General features: G+C 39.9%; 1 protein-coding gene across 4 annotated transcripts in view; it reads left to right on the forward strand.

The window, feature by feature from the left end:
- UBE2H (ubiquitin conjugating enzyme E2 H) overlaps window positions 1-24,536 on the forward strand; it is a 102,870-nt gene that overhangs the window by 36,767 nt on the left and 41,567 nt on the right. For 2 of the 4 annotated variants that reach the window (XM_086690325.1, XM_025929541.2), the window contains exons 2-4: window positions 15,677-15,718; window positions 20,176-20,252; window positions 21,371-21,445. In XM_086690325.1, the coding sequence (XP_086546451.1) occupies window positions 15,677-15,718; window positions 20,176-20,252; window positions 21,371-21,445 (194 nt within the window). The remainder of the gene's footprint in view (window positions 1-15,676; window positions 15,719-20,175; window positions 20,253-21,370; window positions 21,446-24,536) is intronic. The other 2 variants (XM_025929543.2, XM_025929542.2) reach the window with 1 other exon arrangement.

Below are 24,536 nucleotides of genomic sequence, written 5' to 3' on the forward strand. Positions count from 1 at the left end.
TCTTGGGTGATTTCACCTGTTGTCCTAATACAAGTGTCTCCAAAATTTTAAAATTCCTGGTCTCTTGAGTTGTAGTCTTGAACGGCCAAATGCCAACGGGATATCTCCACCAGACCACCCTTGGGAGATTGCAGATTTAACATGTCTTGAATAGAACACCCTCTGTGAGTCTTTGTGTCTCTCAGATTGCTCTTGCTCTCTTGCTGAATCGTATCGCCACGCCCAGATAACTCAGGTCTAAAACATTAGAATCCTCTTTGGCTTGGCCCTCTTCACCTTCTGAAAGGTCAGATTCATGTCAAATGTTTTTCTTAAAGCCTAAACGTTTTTCTTTTGTTTGAAGTCAGGCTTGCCTCATCCTTTGTTGGGAGAGGGGCTTCCTACCTCCCAGTACATAACTGGTGAACTAAGAGCAGATCCATTTCCCTGGCATCAGATTACCAAGCTCATGAATCTTAAAGGTAAAATTGGAAAGCCTGTATATGTAATTTACAGTGTGTTCTCTCCCTATAGGTAGACATCGCTAGGAGCCCATACCGTAACTAAAAGATGATCTGAGAAGGAATCAGAACAAAAACAATGAGATGAGTCAAATGTTTAATGGCTTCTCATAATTTAATGGTGCCGTCATCTCATAATAGATCCCTTATGACCAGAAAACTCATTTTTATGAGCAAAGGCTCCTGCTCCCCTGCTCAGTGGCCCCTGCCAGCCTTTTTCTCTAATTTTTCCCACAGTGCTTGTAGGGCTGACCCTTTCTTTTCTTTTCTTTTTTAATTTTTAAAAATTAAAAAAAAAAGTGTTTATTTGGGGGGGAGGGGTGGAGAGGGAGAGAGCGAGCGAGCGAGAGCAAGCACACCCCAAGCAGGCTCCAGGCTGCCAGTGCAGAGCCCAACATGGGGCTCGATCCAAAGAAGTGAGATCAAGGGCACCTGGGTGGCTCAAAGATTTAAGCGTCCGACTTGGGCTCTGGTCATGATCTTACAGTTGGTAAGTTCCAGTCCCATGTCAGGCTCTGTGCTGACAGCTTGGAGCTGGTTTTGGATTCTGTGTCTCCCTTTCTCTCTGCCTCTCCCCAACTTGGATCTGTCTCTCAAAAATAAAACATTAAAAAAAAAAACTTAAAAAAAAAAAACCAAAAAAACAAGTGAGATCATGATCTAGGCCGAAATCAAGAGTCAGACACTTAATCAACTGAGCCACCCAGGCACCCCTTTCTTTTTTTTTTCAAAATTTTTCGATGTTTATTTATTTATTTTGAGAGAGGGCTGACCCTTTCTGTTGATACCTTTTTCTTTATATATATAAATACATTCAGTTTGGCTCCTTCAGATGGCTTGCACACCTTTCTTCCTGGTCATTATGTGCTGATACTGAGTTGAGCTTTGGAGGCCATCTTAATTTCATGTGTTTGGACAAAACGTCCTAGGCCACCACATAAGAACAAAGGACTAATCTCCCCTTGGGTTCAGCTGGCGTCACTACCTCCTGAAAACAGCCTTTCCCTTCCCACCCTCCTGGGTTAGGAGCACCTTCTTTAAGCCTCCTTTGCATCCTCTGGGTAACTCTTATGGTAATACTCACTGGTAATTGCTTGCTTGTCAGTTTCCTACTGAAGCCTGAGCTATCTGAGGGCAGATACCCTCTAATTTTCAGATCCCACTGTCTAGCGTAGTGCCTGGCACCCATTCATATTATTTATTTATTTTTATTTTTTCACGTTATTCCTTTAGCTAGAATTTGTTGAGCACTCATTTTTGCCAGGCAGAGAACAAGTCAGATAAGGTTCCTGCCCTCTTGGAACTTGAATTCTGTTGGAGGTGAGGGAGGTTTTAAACAGACAAAGTAGTACTTTTGATAAGACCTACAAGGAAATGGACATAAGTAGAGAATAACTGGGGGTCTGTTGGAGTGTGTAATCCAGGTGATCAGAAAGGTATCTGAGGAAGTGGCGTTTGAGACGCACCATAAAGGATACTCAGAGGAAGCAAGCTGTCTGTAGACATAGAGGAGTCAGGGCCAGCCGGGAGAAGTAGCCATTACAAAGACGCTGAGGAGGGGGAGAGCTTGTTGTGTTTCAGGAAATGAAAGAAGACCAGTGTGGCTGGAAAGGCAGAGAGGAAGAATGTGGTACGAATAGGTCTTTGTAATAATAACGTGTCTCCTGGCTGTTGTGAGGGTTCTGAGTTAGTACAAAAGGCTTAGAACAGTACTCAGCCTATTTGAGTGCTAACCGAGATAGCTGTGAATACATGTGTCTAAAAAGGGGAAGTAGCAATTTAAAAAATTGGGAAGGGGCTGCACCGGCATAGAAGTTGGGCAGAATGCCATTTGGGGAACAAGTTATAGGTTAATAAGCCCGTCATTAGTAATTGCTGACATCAATATAATAAGGGCCTAAGCATTTACATGTAAAACGTCACTTGTGTATTTAACACTTGAGATGCAAGAGATGTAATTTCAGTTTTGTGTCTTAGTAACCAGGGCGGACTAGATTGTAGGTGTGTCCTGTGAAAGCTGCAGATACGGTTTTTGGAATATTAATAATAACAAATACTGAACCTTGCCTTAATCTTGTATTTACTATACTCCTTTTTTACATCAGGAAAACCAAGGCACACAGAGGTTTAAGTGACCTGCCTGAGACCGTCTGGCAAGTAAATGATCAAGCTGAGATGCGCATTAATGAGTCCACTCCTCTAACCACTAGAATTCTGAACTTATTTTCTTGTGAAGTCTCTGTTCTTGGGGAAAAAAAAAAGCCCTCTTCTTCTGGGGTAGGGTAGCTCTGAAACCGGGTGATTTTTGTGACACTAAGTAGTAGAGAGGTGACTGGGCCTTAGGACTTCCTTGGTGTTCTGTCTCTAACACGTGATTCTGCAGTCCTGGATTTTACGTCTAGATAGTGCAAATGTTGAATATTTTCTATTTATTTTAAAGTGATGTTAGTGGTTCCTTTTTCACAGAGAAATTCTTAATTACTGCTGGGCACATTGCAGTCAGGAATTGATCCCTTTCTGGCTTCCTTCTGTCAACCAGTATATTCATGAGTCACCTTCCTTTGCCACCTAGCCAGCAAATGCTTAGGGATTGGAGTACATGTTACCCAATCGAGCCAAAGAGTGAGAAAAGTAAATTCGTGAGGGGAATACATTCAAATATGAATATTCATCTTGATGTGTTTAAACCTGTTGAGACAGTTCTGTCAGAGTTGAGGGACAGATTAATGATAGATATATTGGTTTCTTGTTTGCTTAATTTTTTAAATTTTTTTTTTTCAACGTTTATTTATTTTTGGGACAGAGAGAGACAGAGCATGAACGGGCGAGGGGCAGAGAGAGAGGGAGACACAGAATCAGAAACAGGCTCCAGGCTCTGAGCCATCAGCCCAGAGCCTGACGCGGGGCTCAAACTCACGGACCGCGAGATCGTGACCTGGCTGAAGTCGGACGCTTAACCGACTGCGCCACCCAGGCGCCCCCTGTTTGCTTAATTTTTTAAGGCAGTCATTATTTCCTTGGGAAAAAAATACTGAAAAGAAAAAACCTGGTCATACAACACTATATGTCGCTGCAGTGAGTAATATTTACATGGTCCTTAATAATGTAATCTCTGAATGTTAGTTTGATCAACAGGGGTGTTATACATTTGTTCCATGGATAGGGAGAGGGAATGTGGGGGTAAGGTGAAAATCCTGATATTCTATAGTGAGAAAGTCTTTTGATAATATTTGTAATCAGAAAATCAAATAATATGTAGATATATGGAAAATAAATACCATTTTATATGTTTGAATTATTTCCTATTAGATCTCTTGTTTTAAGGAGTCAAGAGTAAACTATGGCTTCTAATAAATTAGAGATTTAACTTTATTTCATATAATGTTAAGTATCTTTTACTGAGATTTTGTATAAATCTGTATAAATCTTTTGTGAGTATTCATTATTTTTTTTAATGTTCATTTATTTTTAAGAGAGGGAGAGAGCATAAGCGGAGGAAGGGCAGAGAGAGAGAGGGGAGACAGGATCCAAAGCGGGCTCTGTGCTGACAGCAGAGAGCCTAATGTGGAGCTCGAACCCACGAGCCGCAAGATCATGCATGACCTGAGTGAAGTCGGACATCCAACCCACTGAGCCACCCAGGCGCCCTAAGTATTTATTATTTTGTATGCTGTGAGAGCAAAAGTAGTTTGGTAAAAGGAGATATTTAAAATATCAGGTCTACCCTAGAAATAAGAAATTAACCTCACATTCTATTTGGGGCATAGATATAGAAGTGCAAATGCTTTGTATATTTAGAGAAGTAGGTAAGATACTATTCCTGTCACTTAATTAAATGATGCCACGTCAGACTAAACTCTTCCCTTCCTTTCACCTTTTCGTGCCCAGGTTCTGGAGTTAATCTGTCTTATGGGTTAAGTGAGATTTAATTGGCTAGTCTGGTCTTTGAGATAGCTAACCAAGGGTGTTTCATGTCTTAGTGTGTTCTTGTTCATAAATCCTGAAGGGCCATCCTCACATGAAGGTGCCGTGTTAGGCAAGAAGTAAGGTCAGTAGAGTGGATCTTTTTCCCTTGGGTGACCCAGCCAGGGTTGCAGTTGAGTTGGTGAACAGCATGAGAGAACAAGAGCCCTGGGCAATTTGAGCTACAGATGGCGATTGGGGTAGTGTTTAAAGATAATGAATTTTGTTTCACTGTAAAAGCGTTAATGCCAGTGTTGGTGAGGGTGTGAGGAAACCAGATTGGCTCTTAGGATGATGGTTAGAAAGTAGCTGGAGGCAGTCTTTTTGAAGGACATTTATCAGAATTAGGTATATATCCCTTTGACCCAGAAGTTCCACTTGTAGAAACTGCAAACAGAAACTTGAAAAACTATAGCAACGGGCATGTACTGGAGTGTTCTTTGTGACGTCGTAGTAGCAAAAAGCTGACCATAAACTACCAGTTCACTAATGGATGATTAAATTATGGTACTTTGATACCGTGCGAGCATTAAAAGGGGGGATGGCTTAGATCTCTGTGTACTGATCAAGATGTCCTCCATGTATTCCATGGAGAGAGGTGTTTACGCAACAGTTTACACTTGTGTGTCTGTGATGATATGAATGTGTTTATATAAAATAAACTGGTTTATCTGGGCAGTGAGACTAGCAGGTTAGGTGATGGGAAGGCCACGTTGGGCCCCACTCACATTTTAAAAGACAGTTTAGGGAAAAGGCCTACAAGTCAGTGCTTCACCAGAGGAGGTTATTCAGTTGTATTGAGAGGTGCACTCAGAACAGCACTCTGCCCTGTGGTGTGGCACCCGAACCTATCAGTCCTGTTTGACCCCGTGGTACAAACATGAGAGAGGGAAACTTAATAGTTTTGTCACCTTTTCAATGCCAGATTTTCTTCTATATATACACCCACTGTTGTGTGTGTCTAGGTTTGTTTTCTCTTGTTTTGCTATATTTGATTTTTTTTTTCACATTCCTTAATTATTCAGGAAGCACGCCTTGTGAGAAATTTGATTTTTAATTTCCTCCCTGGACCTCATAACAATACAGCTTTTATTCTCATACTGTTTGTGCATATTTAATACTCAAGCTTTTTTACTTTAAATTATTAGACTAGCTTCCCTATCCTTACTTATACCTTCCATACCACTTTTTTTAAATTTTTTTTTTTTAACGTTTATTTATTTTTGAGACAGAGAGCATGAACAGGGGAGGGTCAGAGAGAGGGAGACACAGAATCTGAAACAGGCTCCAGGCTCTGAGCGGTCAGCACAGAGCCCGACGCGGGGCTCGAACTCACGGACCGCGAGATCATGACCTGAGCCGAAGTCGGCCGCCCAACCGACTGAGCCACCCAGGTGCCCCCATACCTCTTAATTGTACCTGACAATCAATTAAAAAAAGTTTTTTTTAATGTTTCTTTTTCTTTTTAAAAAAAAATTCTTAATGTTTGGTTTTTGAGAGACAGAGTGTGAGTGGGGGAGGGGCAGAGAGAGAGGGAGACACGGAATCCAAAGCAGGATCCAGGCTCCGAGCTGTCAGCACAGAGCCCGAGGCGGGGCTTGAACTTGTGAGCTGTGAGATCATGGCCTGAGCTAAAGTCAGATGCTCAACTGAGCCACCCAGGCACCCCTGTGTTTATTTTTGATAGAGAGAGTGTGAGCAGGGGAGGGGGGGGGGGGGGCAGAGAGAGAGATAGACACACACACACACACACACACACACACACACACACACACACACACACAGAATCTGAAGCAGGCACCAGGCTCTGAGCTGTCAGCACAGAGCCCGACACGAGGCTCGAACCTATGAACTGTGAGATTATGACCTGAGCCGAAGTTGGGCGCTCAACTGACTGAGCCACCCAGGCGCCCCAGACCTGTTACTTATCTCTTTATATGTGTATTGCTTTAAAAAGCCTGAGTTTGGGGCGCCTGGGTGGCGCAGTCGGTTAAGCGTCCGACTTCAGCCAGGTCACGATCTCACGGTCCGTGAGTTCGAGCCCCGCGTCAGGCTCTGGGCTGATGGCTCGGAGCCTGGAGCCTGTTTCTGATTCTGTGTCTCCCTCTCTCTCTGCCCCTCCCCCGTTCATGCTCTGTCTCTCTCTGTCCCAAAAATAAATAAAAAACGTTGAAAAAAAAATTTAAAAAAAAAAAAAAAGCCTGAGTTTGTGCCGCTGTCTTCCCTCATTTAATTTTTATGAAATCGAGGTTAAGGTGTTACTAATATTTGACACCTGCTATGCCTAATGAATGTGGAGCTGCAAAGTGGACAGCAGGTGTTGGTCCTTCATGTTCTGGAAAAGAACTAGGGAATCAAGAGGTCCTTCTGACCAGAGTTTTAGAGCAATGATTTATAATGGCAAACTAATGGTTTGTACGTGCATGTGTGTTCTTTTCCCCCTTTCCTTTGGGTTTATAGGCATTTGTATTTGAATTTCAAAGAACTTGCTTTAAGAAATTCTTGAGATTATTGATGTTGTAAAATTACTGTGGGGAATTCTTGGTCTCTAGAGACACAAACGCATAATTAGACAGTATGGAGAAGGAAAGGAAGAAGAGTCGTGGCCTGGGTTATGGACGTGGATCTTTCCATAAATAGCTCCATGACTTTGAGATGTGTTGACTGCTTCATAAAAAGGAAAGGTTGGGGGCACCCGGGACTGTCCAATTCTTGGTTTTGGCTCAGGTCTTGATACCACAGTTTGGTTCATGAGATAGAGCCCTGAGTCGGGCTCTGCACCGACAGCATGGAGCCTGCCTGGGATTCTCTCTCCCCCATCTCTGCACCCCACCCACATGCACACACGCGCGTTTTCTCTCTCAAAATAAATAAACATTAAAAAAAAAAAAAAATGACCGCATGCCTAAAATCTCTTCCTGCTCGTTTTCTGTGATCCATTGTTTTTCACTTTTCTATAATCTTCATCTGTAGAATGGGTACCACTGCTTGTATTTGTTAATTTTTATACAACACTTTGCAGTTGTAATATACTATATGTCACTTGGAGAGTGGCAAAGAATATATTTCCTTTAAAAATGTCACTGCTGGAGGGGCGCCTTGGTGGTTCAGTCTGTTAAGTGTCCGACTTTGGCTTAGGTCATGATCTCACAGTTGGTGAGTTTGAAGAATCCTCTCTCTCTGCCCTCCCCCCGCCCCTTGTGCTCTCTTTGTCTCTTCAAAAATAAACATTAAAGAAAAAAAAAGTCACTGCTGAGGCACCTGGCTGGCTCAGTAGAGCATGCGACTCCTGATCTCAGGGTAATGAGTTTAAGCCCCATGTTGGCCATAGAGCTTACTTCAAAAAAAAAAAAAAAAGTCACTGCTTACTGTAAATGATTCACATATGCTTTAAGTATGTCTGTGGGTAGGGATTATTAAACAATTCTGTTTTCATTGAGTGATATTGTAGTCTACGTGTCAAGTATTAGGGTAAAAACTGCTCTACTGTATTGAAAACAAAGGAAGTAAAGTTTTCAAAGATGTTCAGAGAAGAGAAGAACATTGGAAGCATGAAATGCCAAAGATACTGCATAAAGCCATATTAAATTTAGCTTAATAATACTTACTGAGAAGCCCCTCCCACTATGACCTAGGGACTGTTGATGGCACATTGAAGAAGCATACAGCCCAGAAGGGGAGATAGCATGTTTTTTTTTTTTTAAGATTTTTTTTTTTTTAACGTTTATTTATTTTTGGGACAGAGAGAGACAGAGCATGAACGGGGGAGGGGCAGAGAGAGAGGGAGACACAGAATCGGAAACAGGCTCCAGGCTCTGAGCCGTCAGCCCAGAGCCCGACGCGGGGCTCGAACTCACGGACCGCAAGATCGTGACCTGGCTGAAGCCGGACGCTTAACCGACTGCGCCACCCAGGCGCCCCATGTTTTTTTAAATAGATAGTTGCATGAGGATTTTGCAGAGGGCCACTGGACTATTTGCATGTTTCTGTATCATTTATGGGGAAATTACATGTTGTCTTTGACTTCACAAAGTTTTCAAGTTCAGGTGCTATTGTCATCCTTAAGGTTGTGATTCATTTGTTTTTCTCCTCCAGCCTCCTGTGATTAGGTAGTCTGCCTTTGGAATGACAGGGTTCTTTCTGTTAGCTTCTCTGACATGTGGGTAGTGGTTTCATCTGCCTCCAAACTGAAAACAGGAAAGGTGGAAGTTGTGATTAGGTACCAGTATCTTTTAATGTGTCCTACTCCTAAAATTTTTCCAAAAATCGTTTTTTAAACCATTTTTCTGGAAAAGTGTTTAAGGATTTTCATTGTGAACTTGATGTCTCTGGGGTGTCTTCTGTCTCGAGAATCTTTTAAGTCCTCATTTTTTCTCCACAGTTCAAAGCTCTATTCTAAATATATGGATGTTTGACTAGTTCCCTCACAGTGCATGTCAACCTTCCAGAGAGGTAGAGTGTAGCTAAATATATACAATCTTCTGATTTAAAAAAGGAAGAAGAGGAAATGGTAGGTATTGGAAATTAAATAAAAGTAAATAATTTTGTTTTATTATGAAATTTTTCAAGTGTGCACAAAATGAAAGATGAGTTCACTGAGTCTCTGTCACTGAAAACTTTGCAGTTATCAGGACTTTCTCACACTTCTCGTTTTCTTCTCTCTGAAATATTTTAGGGCAAATCCCAGACATTGTTGTCATTAACAACTACATAAATCAGTTGGTCCCTCTTAAAAATAGGGACATTTTCTTAAAGAGCCATAATATCCTTATCATGCTTAAGATAATAAGCAATTCTCTGGGAAAATGATTTATTTTTAACATACTGTGTATTTTATCTTTGAATCAAGCTATAACAAATCATGAAAATTAAGCTTTTGATTAATCTTATGATTTATTTAAGACTAATATACTATTTAGTTAATATATTGTTAATTTATGTATATGATTTCTGCATTTTTAATTAAAAGTAAACAAAATCCACAGTTGCCAGAATAGCAAAACAGTGAAGTTTATTAAAGAGCTATTTATATTTTATTGATAACCTTTTATTTTGAAAGTAAACAAAATTAACAGTTGCCAGAAAATAGCAAAGCAGTAGAGTTTTTTAAAGAGCTATTTATATTTTATTAATAATCTTCTAAATATTTTGAAGTGCTTAACTGGAATTCGAGCTTCTTAGAAAGTATATATTTTATTTCTGTTTTTTGTTTTCTTTTAGGTTTATGTATTTTCAGAGAGAGAGAGCACAAGTTGGGTAGGGGCGCAGTGGGGGTGTGTGTGTGGAGAGAATCCCAAGCAGACTCTTACGCTGTCAGCGCAGAGCCCCATGGGGGGCCCAAACTCACTAACCATGAGCTCAGGTCTGACCTGAGCCAAAGTTGGACACTTTAACCGACTGAGCCACCGAGGTGCCCCCATTTTACTTGTTTTGACTGGGGTTTTTTTGGTCTCAGGATGGCATCATTTTTCCATATTTTCCTTTGCTTTTCTATTGGGCTTTATAGATCTGCTTTATTTTTTAGTGTTTATCTTTGAAGGAAAGAGAGAGTGTGAACAGGGGGTGAGGGGGTGTCAGAGAGAGACACACACACATACAGAATCCAAAACGGGCTCCAGGCTCTGAGCTGTCAGCCCAGAGCCCAATGCGGGGCTTGAACTCACGAACCGCTAGATCATGACCTGAGGTGAAGTCGGTCGCTTAACCGACTGAGCCACCCATGTGCCCCTATAGGTCTGCTTTATAAAACCTTTTTGTGGGGGGTGGAGTGGGGCTTAGATTTCCTGTATGTCTTTCTGATATATTTCCCTTTTCTAAAATCTATTTGAAAGAATTATTTTCTGTGACTTGTGACTCTTAATTTTTCTTTGGAGTCTTTTACTTTATTATTTGGAACTCTGGAAGCCGAATAATGCATCCAGGAAAAGCTAAGTTATGATGATTTTCCCATTAAAAAAAATAACATTTACTTAGATCTTGCCAGTGTTTACTTTGGTTTCTGACATGGAAGCTTTAAATGAAAGCATAACACTTGAGGGAAAAAAATCTCTTCTAAGGCTAGTGTGATTTATAGTCTGCTGGGTGGTAATGAACATGCTTGCTGTTTAACCTTGTTATTACCCATTGAAATTTTTGACTATGTAAAAATTTTGAAACACATGCTACCTAAAAACATAGTACATGCTACCATTTACCCCTTAGATAAAGTATCTTTATTCAGTATATCCTAGTAAGTTGTCAAAGTTTTTTGCTTTACAAGCTTCTGGAGAATACATACTTATTTTGAAAAGACTTTTTAAATAAGTGATCACTCAATCACTTAGGTTTCTGGCAGTTACAGTCAACTAACTTAGTTGTAAACCTGCAAACAAACAACTGGAAAAGTATATTGGGGCACCTGGGTGGCTCAGTCGGCTGAGCATCTGACTTCGGCTCAGGTCGTGATCTCGCAGTTCATGAGTTCGAGCCCCCGCGTTGGGCTCTGGTGCTGACAGCTCGGAGCCTGGATCCTGCTTCAGATTCCGTGTCCCCCTTTCTCTCTGACCCACCCCTGCTTGTGCTCTGTCTCTCTCTGTCTTTCAAAAATGAATAAACATAAAAAAATTTTTTTAAGTGTATTTTATTTATTGGAGAATGTCTTTTTTAGAATTTTTTTTTCTTAATTAAATTTTATGGGGGCACCTGGGTGGATCAGTAGGTTAAGCATCTGACTGTTGATCTCAGCTCAGGTCTTGATCCTCAGGGTCATGAGTTTAAAGCCCCACATTGGCTTCCATGCCTACTTAAAAAAAATAAGTAAAAATTAAAAAAATTAAAAGTTCATAAACTTTGGTTATCTGATTTTGATAACCACCATAGATAACATTTTAAAGGATGGTAGCCCACTAACAGCTCTCAAACATAGCTAAAAACAAACCAAGGGGGATGCCTAGCTGGCTCCATGAGAAGAGTATGTGGCTCTTGATCTTGGGGTTGTGAGTTTGAGCCCCATGTTGGGGGTAGAGATTACTTAAAACAAAAAAACTTAGGAAAAGCACCTGCCAATGCCTCCATAACAGTATGGGAAGTTTCTATTTCACAAAATAAGCATATGCCTTGTTAGTTCCAGATGACGTCATTGTATTTTGTGGTGCCATATAGCAGCCATTATTCATAATGAAAACATCAAGAGAGGATGCTTGTTTTGTTTTAGTATTCTCAAGAATGTAGAAGAAAACTTAATTTTTTAGATATTAAAAAAGATTTTGCTTAAGTAAACTTTAGTTCTGTGGAAACTAATCTCTAGTCAGTTTTGTATATTTTTTACATTAAAAAAAATTGAATTCCTGAGGTGCCTGAGTGGCTCAGTCGGTTGAGCATACGACTCTTGGTATCAGCTCTGGTCATGATCCCAGGGTCCTGGGATCGAGCCCTGTATTGAGGTTCTCTCTCCCTCTGCCCCTCCTCCTCCACCCCCACCCCAAAATTTGAAATCCTGTTGTGTCAGATACTGGGCCAGGTACCTTTCTTTGTAGGTATTTTATTTCATTTCATCTTCACCAATCCTGTGAATGAGGTAGAAATCCCTCCTCAGTCATCCACTGCCCCCCCCCCCCTTTTTAAAGATTGGGAAATAAGCTGAGAGTTAAGTGATTTACAAGATAACTCCTTAAAAATTTTTTTTTCACTGTTTACTTATTTTTGAGAGACAGAGCATGAGCATGAGCCCCAGGCTATCAGCACAGAGCCCGATGTGAGGCTCGATGTGAGGCTCGAACTCAAACTGTGAGATCATGAGCTGAGCCGAAGTCGGACGCTTAACCGACTGAGCCACCCAGGCGCCCCTCAAGGTGACTTTTTAAATCACAAGTGTTCATCTGCTTATAGTATATCGTTGCTTGGTTTATCCATTTATACTTCAAATTTTGTGTGTTCAAAACTGAACTTAGCATCTTCCATAAAAAATTTGTCCCTTCTGTCCTGTGTTCCACCTTGCCATTAATAGTATCACCTCTGCTGTCCGACAAGGCTACAACTATAGTCAGACCTCAGATTGGCAGTTTCAGGTCATGCCTGTCTTGCAACTTCATATGTTCATTTTATATAGTATTGATTGAGTCCCTACTATGTGCCAGGCACTCTTCTAGGCTCTAAGAATGCAGCAGTGAACAAACCAGAGAATCCTTGTCCTTACGAAGTTTGCATTGTGTAGTAGGAGACAAGAGATAAATAAAATACATAGTATATTAATTAGTTGCTGGGAATGTAGCAGCCTGTGGTTGTAAGTAGAATGATCCCAGAAAGCTTCACTGAGAGACATTGGAGCACATGTGCTCTGTTTACATTTAGAAATGAGATTGACTTAGAAATCTGGTTTTTTGGTTTCCCACGAAAATGAGATACTCTAGCAGCACTGGAGCTGCTTTCTATCAGCTATGCTGTGTCTAGTCAGTTGCAAAGCCTGAGAAGTCTCTCTAATCTCTCCCATCATTCCCATGGCTGTTACCTTAGTTGAGGCCTTGAATGTTTCTTTTCTGCTCTTTTGCTTTAACTGTTTATCACCCCTTCAGCCAGTCCTACACACCACAGCTCAGGTATCTTTGTGTAAAGCACAGTTGCGTTCATCGTGCCTAGGAATACAAACTGTCTCTGTTCACTGTATAAAATCCATACTTTGGGGCCATTGATAATCTGGTCTTGGCTTACTTTCTTACACTCCCCATGGTCCACTCATCACAATAAAAACGTAGTGGTCCCCATTCTGTGGACATATCCTGTGCTTTTCTTGTTTTGTTTTAAATGCCTCTCCCACCTCTGCACATCCAAATCCCATACTGTTCTTAAGCCCTGTGTAAATCCATCTCTGTCTATACCTGCAAACTAGAAGAAATCTATTTCTGTAGACCGTAGTAGCACTTGGTGCAACCCTTTTTTACCTTTACTCTTTAACGTACAGATCTCCTGTTCCCTTGCTAAATTTTAAGCAGGTTCGTCCAAGAGTGGTTTGTGTTTGCCTTATGGCTCTTGTGTGTAGAATATTTAGTAAACCAACTTTTTAACAGAAATAAAGCCTGTGATCTTTTGTGGATTTAATAGATGCTAACAGTATATTCTCCATAGCTCAGCACAATAGATTCCTGTCACTTCATGTGGAAAGCTTAAAATATTTTGGAGGGTGATACAGGGAATAAAATCGTCTGAGTTTAGGAAATATGACACCTGCATATTGTTTTGTTGATTGCTCTTGGCATTGTATTATTGTCTCCCAGATTGAGATAAATGATAAAAATATGCCCTTATTCTTTATATTTTATTTCATCACTGGCAGAAGGCTTTTTCCTTCCCTATTACTGCCTTTCATCCTTTTCCCCATGCTTATTTTCTTGATAGCTTTTATTTCTATTTTCATTATTTCTCTTTTCTGTAAAAGTCCTCCCCTCTCCTAATAAAAAGAATACAAACCTTTAAAAGCCTTTTTTTTTTTTTTTTAATTTAAACTTTCATCTCACCCAGGAGCCTCTGCTGTTGTACATGACCATTTTTCTTTACAGATGTACCTTTGTTTAAGGTATAAGTAATTATTGCCCAGAGGCTATTTGTCATAGGTATGCAAAAGCTATGCTCATATTCCTTCTGAGTGGTTGAATTTTTCTTAGACATCCTTTTGAATTTCATTCATCTAGAATGTCACTTGTTGAGTTGCTACCTTGGCAGAGTGTTCTTCTCATTTCAATAAGAAGTCTTTGTTCTTTTACGTACTGGATCATTTGCTGCCTTTTTCTTCCTCAGACTAAGTACTGGACCTCAGGAAAAAATGTTGGATTGTTTCATAAGCTTGCTTTTTTTTTTTTTTTTTTCCCTTTAAATGTTTGTTTATTTTGACGGGGGGAGAGAGCGCACATGAGAAGGGGAGAGGCAGAGAATCTCAAGCAGGCTCTGCACTGCCAGCACAGAGCCTGACGTGGGGCTCAAGCCCATGAACTGTGAGATCGTGTGCTGAGCTGAAAGAAAAATCAGATGCATAACCGATTGAGCCACCCAGGTGCCCCGCCCCCCCCTTCATAAGCTTTTGAGAAACAGCTACAGCAGCTAAGTTCTTCTACACTGTTAGAACTTTTCTTCTGGAAAATTTCAAACATAGAAGAACAATGTGGTGACTGCTCCCCCCTCCAGGCACCCATCATTCAGATTCAGTAATTCCTACCTCAAGGCTTCCGCCATTTCTTCTGTACCCCTTTCCTAACTCTGCCCATACTGGGTTATTTTAAGGCAAATTCTAGACATCATATAGCTTAGTTAGTAAATATTTCAGTGTACATCCCTAAAGGAGGATTCTCTATAAACATGACCCAATATTATTTTTGTGATACTTTGCACATTAATGGGTTCACAAGACACGCTGTGTTTTTATTAAGAATACCAGGTAGTAAATAAAGGTTGGCAAGTTTCTTCAACTTTCAGAATGTGATTAATCTCAAGGAGGGTTGGAAATAGACTGGTCTGAACATATATAGAGAAAGCCACACAGATTGCTTCTACTTTCTGTACAGAAGCACATTCTTCACCCCAGTCCCTTACTTCCATGGACACAGCTCAGGGAGGCCACCCTCATTTATTTTATAAGCTCATTATCAGTAAACTTAGGAAACAATGCTGTCTGATTCCTAGGTCTTTGACCTGTTAAGGTCAATCCTGTGGCACAGGCTTTTAGCCCTTGGCTCTCTTTCTGGAAAATTCCAGAACTATATAAAAATCATTTCTAAAATCCCGATAGACACGTTTTGCCAAGAATGTCAGTTATCTCTTGACAGTTTGGCATTAACCTTTAAATATTAGATTGTGTAATCGTAATGCCATTCAGGGGAAATAAGGGGGTGGGTGGCTGGCATTTTAAAAGTGAAATGAACTTGGGTTCCTGGGAATGTTAATCATTATTCTACCAAAAATGCTGATAGTACTTAATAGTGAAATGCTAAGTAAGTAAAACGCAGTATTTGCGAACAGCTTAGATCAGAGGTGAGTAAAATGTGGCTTTATGCGTTTGTTTAACATATTTTTACCAGAACAGTATCTGAAGGTTATTTTCTGCTTTTAAGCTTTGAAACTGAGAAAGTAATGAAGAAACCTTCTAGTGAGCTCCTGCCAGTCTACTAGCCTGATCAGAAATAGATCATTATTTTTGTCATTGTAACCTGCCTTCTCATTTGCCTTCCTTGCCCTTGACTTTGCAACAGAGAGGAGAAAGAAACTCGCGGCCTCTACCATAAACACACATGGTAACAGCAGTCAAGTAATTTTATATTTTTTGTGGGCAAGTCAGTCATTCATGGTGATGAAATGGCTTATTTTTAATGCAGTGTTTTTCTTTCAACTAAACTTAAATTCTTTTTTTCCATCTGATTTAGTTGTCTGTACCATTCCAAGGCAGCATAAATTTAGCACAGCTTCTTCGTTTTACCAACTTGGTAGGAGTTTTAAAGGTTTCATTCAGCTTACTTGAGCTTTTCATATGAAATGGACTCTAAGAACTCTAATTCACTAATAATGTGTAACTAAAGACAGAGCCAGTATATCTGACGTGGAAGACCATCCCAGGGATTGTGGGAAAGGGGAGGTTTGGAGCATTGATTTCCTTAAAAAAAATTTTTTTTAATGTTTATTTTTAATTTTTGAGAGAGAGAGAGCACAGGCAGGGAAGGGGCAAAGAGAGAAGGGTGCAGAGGATCCAAAGCGGGCTATATGCTGACAACAGAGGAGCCCAACACAGGGCTTGAACTCACCAATCGTGACATCATGACCTGAGCTGAAGTTGGGTGCTCAACCAAGTGAGCCACTCAGGCGTCCCCAGAGCATTGATTTCTAATCTCATTTTAACATGACTCTTTGGAGAGTAGATAAAAGCATGGGCTAACTCTCAAACAGGTCACAAAATGGAAGAAACCCAGATTTATTGCAGCCATGTAAAGGATAGAAATGATCTCAGTTTTCTAGAAGAGCCATCCATGTGGATAACAGAATTTTAAGTGATTAAGAGTAATCGCTGTCAGGGGCACCTGAGTGGCTCAGTCGGTTGAGCGTCCAACTTTGGCTCAGGTCATGATCACACGATTTGTGGGTTCTAGCCCCTCGTCGAGCTCTGTGCTGACAGGTTAGAGCCTGGAGCCTGCTTCTGATTCTGAGTCTCCCTCTCTCTTCGCCCCCCCCCCCCCCCCACATTCTCCTTCTCTCTCTCAAAAATAAATATTTTAATCAGTGCTACTCATAGCAAGTTAGTTCTGGCTAATGAGGAATGCTGCTTCTACAGATTTTTATATTTAAAAAATTAGTTTATGACTTCTTTTGTTAAACTCATTTAAATTTCTGCCTTACTCTATTCTTTCGTTATCCTTGTGAATTTATTTGGTTTTGTTTAATGACTGGGATATCTTTATCTGTACTACTTTATTCAGTTGACTACTACTGGATACCCCAAGCTGAGCAGAAACGTACATTGGAAGAGCTCTGGGTGGGGAGAGGGCATCAGTAAACACTAGTGAAATAAGAGAGTTGGACGCCTAAGCATCTGAGCCACCCAGGCGCCCCTAATTTCCATTTTTAAATTTCATATATTCCAGTAAACATATTTGCACGTTTCAGATATACTTTGACTTACTTTCAGTAAACTTTTGGTTAGACAATAGCATATATATACGAAAAATCGTTTTTGTAACTCAGTGATAAATGAAACAGTAATGGTTTAATCAGCACCCCAGAAATCCCCCTCAAACCACTTCCCGGTGCTCACAGTCTCCACTAGGGTAGCTACTATCCTGATGTCTGACACCGTTGATTTATTTAGTCTCTTTGAAATGTGTATGGCTGGAATCATATTGTGTCTACTCTTTGGTATCTGGTTTCTGTCACTGTCCTATCTGGGAGACTCATGCACTTAACATGTTGCAATTCATTTTTTATTGCTGTGCAGTATTCTGTTGGGTGACAACCGTAAGTCCTTTTTATTATTGGGGAGTCTCTGGGTCGTAACCTAATTTTTGGATTTGTAAGTAGCACCGTGAGCATCCTTGAACCTGTGTTTTGGTGATCACGGCTATACCTGACTATTGGGAGGGTGCACGTGTGGAGCTTTACCACGCCAGCGGTTTTCCAGGATGGTTGAAACTGTGTCACACTCCCACCAGCAGTTTCTGGTTATTTTTTTTATAAAATAACTTCATAAAAGGGAAATTTGAATAAAAGATAAATGCATTTTGAGTTTTGGAATATAGTGTTAAATTTACCCTCAGGAATACTAATTTGTATTCCACTGAACACGAGGTTTTCATCAGCTCTTTCCTCTTTATCAGTGTATAGTGGAAAAGAGTGGAAAATGTGTGATTTTTAAACTAATGAATTGAAATTTTTTTAGCTTAATTATGCTCATTCAGTTTTCTTGGCTGTTCTTGTCTTTTCTTTGTCAAGGTGTTTCTCATGTTTCTTACTGCTTTGTAATAACCTTATATATTTTAATTCACACTTTTTGGTCATATGCTATAGTTTTTTTTCCTTCCTAGGTTGTCCTTTGTTTTAATTTTGCCTTTTATGGGGCGCCTGGGTGGCTCAGTCAGTTGAGTCTCATTTTCCCTCAGGTCTTGATCTCTGGGTCATGAGTTCAAGCCCTGCGTTCGGCTCCATGCCGGGCTTGATGCCTGCTTAAAAAAACGTATACATACCTATTTTTTTGTCTTTTACAATACAAAAGTTTTACATGTGTGTTTGTGCTTGTATCTGCTAACCTTTTCCTTTCTGGTTTCTGGCTTTGGTGTCGTTCTTAGGAAAGCCTTTTTGCCCCGAGATTATTTTTTTATTTTTAAGCGTTTATTTTTGAGAGAGAGCACAAGTGGGGGAGAGGCGGAGAGAGAGGGAGACACAGAATCTGAAGCAGGCTCCAGGCTCTGAGCTGTCAGCACAGCTGAAGTCAGATGCTTAACCTACTGAGCCACCCAGGAGCCCCCAAGATTATTTTTTAAAAAGTCTGTTTTCTTCAAGGGCTTTATTGTGTTTAATTTTGTTTATTGTAACTAGGTTTAACTTACAACACAAGGTGCTCTTTTGGCTCTTTTGTTTGTTTTAAGACAATTTAAACCTGTTGTACGTTTATTTATTACATAAGCATTAGCTTTGGAATATTTTGCCAGGTGACAGAAGGTGACTAGTCAGGTAGAATTTACCCCAAAGCATCCATGAATGTCTCATTTGACCAAGCGAGAAATGAAGCCCATTTTACAATGTGGATACTATTTGAGTCCTTTCAGTGTGCATGTTATTAAAATAGTTTTCATTTAGAAAAGAATGAGATCAAAGTAGCATAAACTAAATTGTCTTGTTACATGTCTTCAGCGGAGATTGTTCAAGGCTCTTCAGCAAGGCACTTTCCCAAAAATACACCCAGCCCCTCTGTTTCGTGGCCCGTAGGACCACAAAATAAGAAAGCCAAATATGTAATTTCAAATCTTTTAAAAAGACCGTATTTCTTTATATAAGAGAATGTTTTTTTACATTTCTTTCAGTTCTTTCCCTTTGTATAATAGTACATGTAATTAAAATGTAATTGGCATTGCTGACGGAGAAAGATAAGACCAGTTTATCATAACTGATTGTTAGGGGTTTAGTTGTTGTTTAATTTCATTGTGAGATTTGAGGGCCCTCCAAAGCCCAGCACCTAAAATTCCTGAGTCATTATTTGTTTGAACTACAAAACAGAAACATAAAACAGGTACATATTAAACCAGTAGCTCTCATTTCTGATTCGGGTTGGTTTGGTTCCTATAGCTGAATATTAGTACCTTAAAGAGGTGAGAGTGTCAGGGACAGGCAAGTTTTTGAGGAAGAGACCACAGAAGTGTTGCTCCTGTGAGGAGAGCCCTGGCATGCACCAGAACCCAGAGGCCAGTCTAAGGGGCAGAGAGATTTGGAAGGGAGAGAAAGCATAGGTGAAAGGAAATACTACAGACAACATTTTGGTTTTTGTTTTTTTAAATATTTTGCTGGTCTTTTGCATTTAACAGTACTTGTTAGCAAGGTGGCATCACTAATTATTTGATTATTCTCCAAGCCAGGGGGAGAACAGGTGGGGACTTGGCTTATTAGTAAATCCATAATTTTAGGAGCACGGCATTTATACTTTAGGAGAATCAGTGCTATGCTGAGTATTTGGATTTGACTAAAGGGAATAATGGAGTTTATGTTAAAGGGTCACTGGGAGTAGGTTGGGGAAGAGAGCTCACAGAGGAGAGAAAAACTAAAACTAAGTGCCTGTTTTTCATTTATGTGTATACATTATGTACATGCATTATATCCAATATACATTATGTATTGTATATACATATACATTATGTATATACAAAATGCAGTCTTACACATTTTACATATTTGACCCATTCAGTCCTTACAGAAATTCTATGAAGTGGTGTTTCCCAGTTGTCAAAGAGTGAGTTCATGTTATTCTGCATGGGCCCGCAAAACCAGCAAATGGCGGTCCTGGGATTTGAACTCCAGCCTCTGAATCTAAAGCTCATTCCCTTTCTTTTCACAAGAGTATATATTGCCTCCTAAGTGACCAGAATGACTATGTATATTTTATATTGTCAGTTTCATATCAAATGTTGGTAACACTTTACATAGCATATCTTGGGGATATCATCTTTAGTTCTAGGTAATATAAAGCCTGTGTACTTTCCTTTACCTTCTGCCTTAGCATTGAGAGTAAGCATGAGGTTACGATCCTGGGAGGACTCAATGAATTTGTAGTGAAGTTTTATGGACCACAAGGAAGTAAGTACACATGTTGATGTGCGCTCTTCTTTTTCTTTTCTCTCTACTCCTTAATAAGTAATGAGAATATCAGTGATAGGTGGTGGCGGGGTAGTATTTGAACAGTAAATTTAATGCAACTGTAGAACCAGTGAGGAAGTCTTGCTTTTATCATAACTCTTTATATGCTTTTCTCTTTTATCTCCATGCGACAGTATTAAACATGAATCGTGAATACTCTTGTTTATTTTTATTTATTTTTTAATGAGTGGCTACTCAGTGTATGGTTTGGGGGAAAGTTTCATGTATTTTTTCTATTTCTGTTTTTGGGTTTGGTTAGGGGTGGTCAACAGGGTAGATTGAAATAGGAGGCTGTTATTTACCAATTAATTGAATAGTGCTTAATACTTTACAGAATCAGGTAAATGTAGGGGAGAAATGAGTCTTTGCTTATTTTCCAGGTCTAGATCTTTAAAAAATATATATTTCTTAATATTTATTTATTTTTGGTAGAGAGAGGGACCAATCAAGAGCCAGGGAGGGGCAGAGAGAGAGAGAGGGAGACACAGAATGTGAAGCAGGCTCCAGGCTCTGAGCTGTCAACACAGAGCCTGATGCAGGGCTCGAACCCACAAACCCACGAGCCATGAGATCGTGACCTGAGCCAAAGTCAGACATTTAGCCAACTGAGCCATCCCAGTGCCCCCAACTCTAGATCTGTTAAAGAAAAGTATTTTAGGGGCGTCTGGGTGGCTCAGTCGGTTAAGCAGCAGACTTCGGCTCAGGTCATGATCTCACAGCCCGTGAGTTCGAGCCCGGCGTCGGGCTCTGTGCTGACAGCTCAGAGCCTGGAGCCTGTTTCGGATTCTGTGTCTCCCTCTCTCTGACCCTCCCCCGTTCATGCTCTGTCTCTCTCTGTCTCAAAAACAAATAAACGTTAAAAAAAATTTTTTTAAAAAGAAAAGTATTTTAATCTGAGCATATAATAGCTACTAATTATGGGGTCCCTGACTCTTGAAGGAATTAATTTACAAGGTTTTCGAAAGAGATTAGGATTTAATGTTTCACCTTGACTCAGATTTGTTTTTTAATGTGGAAACACACAGTTACAATGTTTAACATTTTTACTTGTATTTCAGCACCATATGAAGGTGGAGTATGGAAAGTTAGAGTGGATCTTCCTGATAAATACCCTTTCAAATCTCCATCTATAGGTATGTGACTACTCAATTTGTCTCATTAGAGAGTTTTGAAATCAAAGAGAAAAAGAGGAAAAAAAAGCCTACATTTTATGGGAGATAATTCCAGAAATGGTTATTTAACTGAATTTTTCCTTTTTGGGCTTTGGTTAATTAATTAGTGACTTTCTGTGGGACTTCCTAGTGTGACAGAAGATGGTGAAATGAACCCTTTGCATGATTGTAATGATCATAACTCTAGATTTTTCTGTCAGGGTAAGATTAAATAATCTTAAAGGCCCACTGTCCATTCAGGCTGAGTAGTAAAATAATAAACATGTCTTAAGTCTCATTTTAATTGCTAGATTATTGGAGTTAATGTTATGTAGTGTCTATTCTAATTCTGTCATTTAAAAATCCTCTTTAGATCCTCCTTTGCTTTTTGTTCACTCCAACTCTGGGTACCTAGCAGTGAAATCACCCTTTTCCGTTCTCTCCACTCCTCATCGTTTTAGCCCCCTGAGCAGCTGAAGAAAGTAGAGTAGGAGCCTCAGTGGGATTGTATAAAGAGGTACTTTTTCTTCACCTTCATCTTCTTTCTGCCCTAATTGGTGATATTATTAACCCAGCACCCCTGTTAAGGCACTTAGTGACAATTTAGGTGTTTTAGCATCAGGTGCTAAAGATGTATATCGGATTGAAGGTTGACACTTTTTTTTTAAGTTATTTATTTTGAGAGAGAGAGAGAGACAGTATAAGTGGGGGAGGGTCAGAGAGAGGGGGAGAGAGAGAATCCCAAGCAGGCTCCACACTGTTAGCGCAGAGCCCAATGTAGGGCTTGAACTCATGAACCGTGATATCATGACCTGAGCCGAAATCAAGAGTCGGACGCTTAACTGACTGAGCCACCTGGGTGCCCTGAAGGTTGACGCTTGTAAAACTTTTGAGATTGTGTAATGGTAGTAACTCAGCTAATTTAGCCTAGGTTTTAAAATTTTCATTCTAAAGATGATTTTGAAATATTATAAAATATTGACCAATTTTAGGAAAGAAGAAAAAAAATAAAATTGGAATATATCATACATTTTTTGACAGTCACACTGATCCTCATGTTCAGATTGCCAGAGTTCATACATTTTGCTACTGCTATGGGCTTGTTTCTGGAAGTAATGCTAGGTCTCTTGGAGTTTAGATACCACACACCGTGCCCACCCTTCAACAAAAGTTTTCTTTCTCCGCCCCCCTCCCCCAAAGAGGTGGACCAAAGACATCCTAAGCTTTATGTTTTGATTCTAGGCCCCCACCTTTCTGTCTAGGATAAGTAATGTGAAAAAGATAGGATCTTTACGGACTGATTTTCATTCAAATGCAGCGGCTTCTCCAGCACCATCTAGCTACTTTCTGCTCTCCAGCTTTGTGCCTTAAAAACACTACAGAGCACCTATAACTCCTTCTTAGGCTGGGAACTCTCGGTGTTCATTTTAAGGATAAATTGGTGATTTCCTTTTAGGGTCTCTGGGCTGATTTTTCTAAACTCAGGGAGGGAGAAGATACTTTATGAATGATTCAATTGGAAATTTCCCTCTTGCTACAAGGGCCTCTGAGGTGTAGGGTTCTCAGATGGTGAAATAGGAAGGGAGCTGTGAGGTGTTGCATTTTTGAGATACTCCCCAAGTATATCTGATTTAATGCCTGTATAGTTGGGGCAGCACCCCTTCCTAGTTCCATCCCAGGGAGATGGAATGTGGTGTTACTCAGTTTGGGAGGGCTGTTCTTTCACGTTGTGGTTGCCTGTCCCCCATTCATCTCTTCTTTTGATACAGGCATCTGAACTTGTGTGTAGTTGAGCGGTATGATCTTCAAATCTTTACATGTGGAATGTCCACACCATATAAATTCATTCAGATATATTTCATAAGTGTCTGTTTGCTTAAAGACTAAAAGCATGCTGGATATAGTTTTGAGCCCTAAATTCCTAGTTAGAAAGAAAATAGTATAGCTGTTTAACAGGCAACTATAGAAAACAATGACATATCCTGTAGAAATGTAGTTATTTCTCAAACCTGATCTTATTTTTCCAGATAATCTGTTTCATCATAACTTTCAAAGTAAAAATGTCTTAACTTGGCCTGGTTTGTTTATTAACTAATGACGCAATAGAAGCCTATGGACTTTCTTAAATTAATGATGTAATATGAAATTGCTTGGGACAAATGACTAGGCTGATTTAACTTCTTCATAATTTTTCCTTTGCCTTGCTGTGCGCTTTTAGAACTTGGTAATGCTTACAGATGCGTACCATCTTCTCTTAGGGAAGTAGGTCTAGTTGAAATATTTGTACAAGCTGTGTTTGTTTCCTCCAAAGGAAGGATTGCATAAGAGAGTTATAATCAGTTGTGTGTGGTGACCCATTTTCAGGTCATCAACAATGTAATTGTTGAATTTGCCTTAAACATTTTGAGAGGTAGTAGCTCATTTAGAATAGGCGAGGTTTCCTTTTTGAGTTGTATAGATAGTTGTAGAATTATGCAGAAGGGAAGGAGATGAGATAAACCCAGACTTAAGGTTCTTTTTAAACCCTGCCTCTGTAGTATCTAGGCAGGCATACCCTTCTTCCTGAGCCAAATTTTGAGCTCTTAAATATTAAGATATGCAGGATTAAGCATCCTTAATGCTTAGATCCTGGAATGTTAAAAAAAAATTTATATATATATATGTTTGGTATTTATTGATTTTTTGTAAATGTTTATTTATTTTGAGAGAAAGCGTGCATGCGTGTGGGTGAGGGGCAGACAGAGAGAGAGAGAGAGAGAGAGAGAGAGAGATTGAGATTGAGAGAGAATCCCAAGCAGGTTCCATGCTGTCAGTGCAGTGCCTGACTGGAGTTCAATCTCACAAACTGTGAGATCATGACCTGAGCCGAAATCAAGAATCTGACGCCCAACTAGCTGAGCCACCCAGGTGCCCCAATTGGTTGATTGATTGACTGATTGATTGATTGTATAAATGCTCCATATTCTTAGTATGAATGTAAGAAGGTCCAGGTGACCAAAAATAAAGAAAAATTAAAAGTGCCTCATAATCCTGTCCCTCAAAGGATACCATCATTACATCCTGGTATATGTAC

This window comes from Puma concolor, chromosome A2 (assembly GCF_028749965.1).
Source record: "Puma concolor isolate L17-30 chromosome A2, mPumCon1.1.hap2, whole genome shotgun sequence".
Classification (NCBI taxonomy): Eukaryota; Metazoa; Chordata; class Mammalia; order Carnivora; family Felidae; genus Puma; species Puma concolor.